Source organism: Arachis ipaensis, chromosome B04, assembly GCF_000816755.2.
Source record: "Arachis ipaensis cultivar K30076 chromosome B04, Araip1.1, whole genome shotgun sequence".
NCBI classification, from domain to species: Eukaryota; Viridiplantae; Streptophyta; class Magnoliopsida; order Fabales; family Fabaceae; genus Arachis; species Arachis ipaensis.
The window spans coordinates 46,568,934-46,573,428 of NC_029788.2; the positions used below are offsets into that span (position 1 = coordinate 46,568,934).

A 4,495-nucleotide genomic window follows, 5' to 3' on the forward strand; every position below is an offset into this window, starting at 1 on the left:
TTTTTATATTTTGCTTTCTTTTTTGATATATCGCAATCTAATTAGTTGGAGTCCAGTTAGGCATACTTTTGAAAATCGAAGCATTACTACTAGATTATATCCTATTCTTTCATTGCTTGCTTATGCAGAATACGTGTTTAATTTTTTCTTCTCTGAATCTTTGTCACTCATTGAAATTCTAACGGTGATTTGCTACGTTTAAAAATTTAATAACTATTTTAAATATAAAAAATATTATTTATATACTAAAAATTTAAAAATAAATTATATTAACTTTAATATAAAAATTTAGCCTATATATTGTACTAAAGGGCAGATGACGTAATCTTCTTTTACTTAACATTTTTTTAATCTTGTAAATTTATCTATTATTTTTTTTTCTATTATATAAAGGGGATATTTGAGAGGAAAATCGTTGGTTAAGAATTTTTCAATAAAATTGCATTGCAAGTATAGATCTAAACCAATAATTAAATCTCAATTAACGTTTAATTTGTTTGTCACTTAAGTAAACTAATAAAAATAACCGAAGTATTTAAATCTCTAGTCGTCTTTCACAGAATTACAGGAAAATGTGCAATTATTGGCTATGAAAAGATATTTTTTGGGATTTTTTGTAATAAGAGACAAGTAATGTAATTAACAAGAAAATAAACTAACAATTAAGAAAAATCCTAGCAAGGGTTGAGAATTGGAATTCCTATCCTCATCATCATCGTTACTTGTGATGGTAATTACTTTTTACTTTCACTTAGTTAACCTCTAACAATTGAAGGAAATTAAAGTCAAGTGAGTAAAATCAACTTAAGTTCACAAGGTCTAATCAAAGACTAGATTTAGTGAAGTTTAAGCTAACTACCAACTTTCAATCACCAATTAACAAGAGACTTTGACAATTCAAGAGTCTCCAAATTACTCAATCTAAATCAAGACACAAAAATCTAATTTAAAATCCAACCAAACATTTTATCAGACACTTGGAAGGCATAAAATAAAAGTATAGAAAATTAACAAGAAATAGTAGAATCTAAGACTAACAATTACAAGGAATCATAACCAACAGTTAAAGGAAGAAGCCATAAACATGAAATACTTCAAATTGCATTAAAAGTGAATTAAATCTAACAAAAAGAATTCATAAACTAAATTGAAAAAATAAAGAAATCAACAAGAGAAGATAACTAAGGTACTAGAACAATAAAAAGTAGAGGAGAAACTAAATTAAAGCAAGATGAAAATCTGAATTTGAGAAGAAATAAAACTAAAAGAAACCCTAAAACCTAGAGAGAGGAGAGAGTCTTTCTCTCTAGAAATCTACATCTAAAACTAAAGTGCGTAAAAATGAATGAATGATTCGAATGATCCTTCCAGCTCCACTCTGTAGCCTCTTCTCTTCATTTTTGTGCCTGAAACTAGGTCAAAAGCAGCTCAGAAATAGCCCCAGCGAATTCTCTTTACTGAGACACGTGACACTCATCATGCGTACGCGTCAATCACGCGTGCGCATCATTTGAACTCTGCACTAGCCACGCGAGGCGTTAGCCACGCATGCGCGTCTTTTGGTTATGACTTGGTCACGCGTACGCGTCAGCAATGCGTGCGCGTAAACACCAGCTTCTGAAGACTTCAATTTCTTGTGTTCCTTCCACTTTTGCATGCTTCTTTTCATCCTCTAAGTCATTCCTGCCCTATAAACCGGGACAGATTCATGTGTAAGTAAGTGGGGGCAAGTGCCCCAGTAGAATTTACAATTTTTTTACGTAATACATAGTAACAAAATTTATTTGCCCCCACTATATAATTAAATTTGACTCCACTATAATTTAACGTCACTCGTTAACTTTAATTATGTAAAAATAAATGATAATTTAAGATTTAAATAAATTTGTTACAATAACCTTTAAAAAAAAGAGTGAAATAATTATAAATTTGTTATTTTATAATTGTAATTAATAAATAAATTTAAAATCTAAAAAAACTTATTTATATATTTAGTGAATATCACTGTTGTGCTTATAGTGATTATTAAATAAAAAATGGTTAAATCTATAATAATAATAATAAAATAAGAAATCAAAATAGTATTGTTTATTTATTGGTGTCTTCTTTTTAAGTTAACTTTAGTTATTTTTGGGACAATATCAGTTAAAAAAAACTTTTTTAAATATGAATATTGTAAAGAATCGATTTTGTAATCGTATGAAAGATGAATTTTTAAATTGTTATTTAACGACATATATAAAAAGAGAGACATTTGATTGTATTGACAATAAAAATATTATTTAATTTTTTTAAAATATAAAAACTAAAAAAAATGAAATTTTAATTTGTTGATTAGATAATTTAAAGACTAATTATATTTTATAATAACAAGTATAATTATAAAAATTATTATTATATTATGTATATTTTGTCCCACTCACAAAATTTTTTGGATTTGTCACTGCCTATAAACCCTGGAATCACTTAACAAACATATCACGATAATAATGGTATCAAGAGAGGATTAAGAATTAGCAATTTTAAGGCCTAAAAAACATGTTTTCAATCATAATACAAAATTGGGAAAGAAGCTTAAAAACATGCAATTTACATGAATAAGTGTGAAAATAGTTGACAAAATCCATTTAATTCAATACAAAATAAACTATAAAATAGTGGTTCATCCTTGGAGTTGGACGGGAAGGGTTGAGTCCAATATTTTTTATAATACATAAACAAACATTACTTTCCTATAATGACAATAAATGGAAACAATAAGGGTAAACATTTAAACAACTATTTTTTTAAATGTTTATTTTTTTTTCCGGGGTCAAAATAAAATTCAATACAACTTTAGCGACGAAAATATTTCTTTTATCGTTATTACTTCGCAATTTTTTTTAATCATGATATTTTAACCCCAAATGTTGGATTAATATAATGGAGACTTTCTTTTTATTTTTTAATACGTTGAAGAACATCAACTCTAAGTTAACAGAGCAAAAAATATGTCCATACTTGAGCCCAATTTGTCAAAGAGAGGAACAGTAATGTTGACTCTTGACCAAACCATAAGCAAAGGCCTATGAGATTTTTTGGTCTCTACCTAGGAGGCCTATGATTGTTATTATTATTTTGACTTTGTTAACTTATATTCTGAATATTGGTAAAATTAAGTTCTATGGCAGAACAAGTAGCTGAACTCAAAGATCGACTTTTCGCACAAGCTTTTCAACTTGATTAAGAACTCAAGGCCTACATTGACAATCACTACTTTGGCCCAGAATTCCAAAAGAAGAACAGAGAATTGGATCAAGTCAAGGCTCAACTTCGACAAATTGAGATGGACAAAAGCAAAACAGCTATACGCCAAACGCTGTCCATAGACCCATTATCCATGTACGCCAAACCATACCCCTCATATTCACCTGTCTTATTTCCTTCCACATATTCACCACCAGAAACCCCAGATTATGACTCCATATTCAAATCTACCTACCATTTAGCCAGGCAAGCAAATACTAAAAGATCCATTTCTCCTCAAGGACGGCACCATTCGTCCCTGCCTAAGCCACAACAACCTCAGCCATCCCTCCAAACTAGACCTCATCCTCCTTGGAAACCAGGAAACTTTTTTAGAGACGAAACATCTCCCAATGTCCCTATGAAAGATAAGGGCATCAAAGAAGGGTCGCCAGCTCCAGGACGATCAATTTATACCCTTACTCTGGATACTCAATCACCCAGTGAAGAGATTACTGAAGAATCAGAAGATCAAACTACTGAGACCCGTGAACAAGAAGATGAGGAGTCTGAAGGTGATTATGAAGCAGATCTTTCAGCAATAGCCATGGTCAACCCTGTAGAAGAAGAGGAGGAAGAGATAACTTCTGAAAGGGACGAACCAGAAACTTCAGCTAATCACGATCATATAAGCCCAATTGAAGTTAAAACTCCCAACAAATGGTTCACTTTTGATGATGTCCCACCAGCAAGGTACAGAGAAAGGTTGAATGAATTTAGTGCTTGGATTCAAACCAACATGGCCAACCCAAATCTCACAAGCAAACAAGTCCTTGCAGATTTCATAAATCGGATGACTGGCAACCTCCGAGAATGGGCAACTAACCTTTTCTGAGTATGAAAGACTCCAGCTCATCAATGGTACCTCTTCACAGTTTCTGGGGATAATACATCAAGAATTTCTAGGAGACATTGCAATTATCCAAAAAAGAAATTCTCAAGAATACTTTGAGATGAAGTGCTGTTCACTCAACAGAAAAGACTTGGAAAAATACTACAAGAAGATGGCTGCTAAATATTATCCTCTTGGAAGAAATAATAATCCGCCACTTAAGCAAGTCTTTATAGCATCCTTGCCAGATGAACTTCAGCCTGAAATACAGCGAATGATGATGAATCTTCGCAAAGAAGTGGCTACCACTACCATTGGAGAAATATACCAGTTAGCCCTGGCTGCCTTGGACAAGTTGTGTGAACAACAACAGATGTT

At 31.5% G+C, this 4,495-nt stretch overlaps 1 protein-coding gene across 1 annotated transcript; it reads left to right on the plus strand.

Moving 5' to 3' along the window:
- Positions 3,326-4,120, plus strand: LOC110271495 (barH-like 2 homeobox protein). The gene has a single exon (XM_021122439.1). The coding sequence runs from the start codon at positions 3,326-3,328 to the stop codon at positions 4,118-4,120; it is 795 nt and encodes a 264-aa protein (XP_020978098.1).

Bases quoted from the DNA above. Each gene is read 5' to 3' on its own strand.
- LOC110271495 (XM_021122439.1), top strand. From the start codon at position 3,326: ATGGACAAAAGCAAAACAGCTATACGCCAAACGCTGTCCATAGACCCA.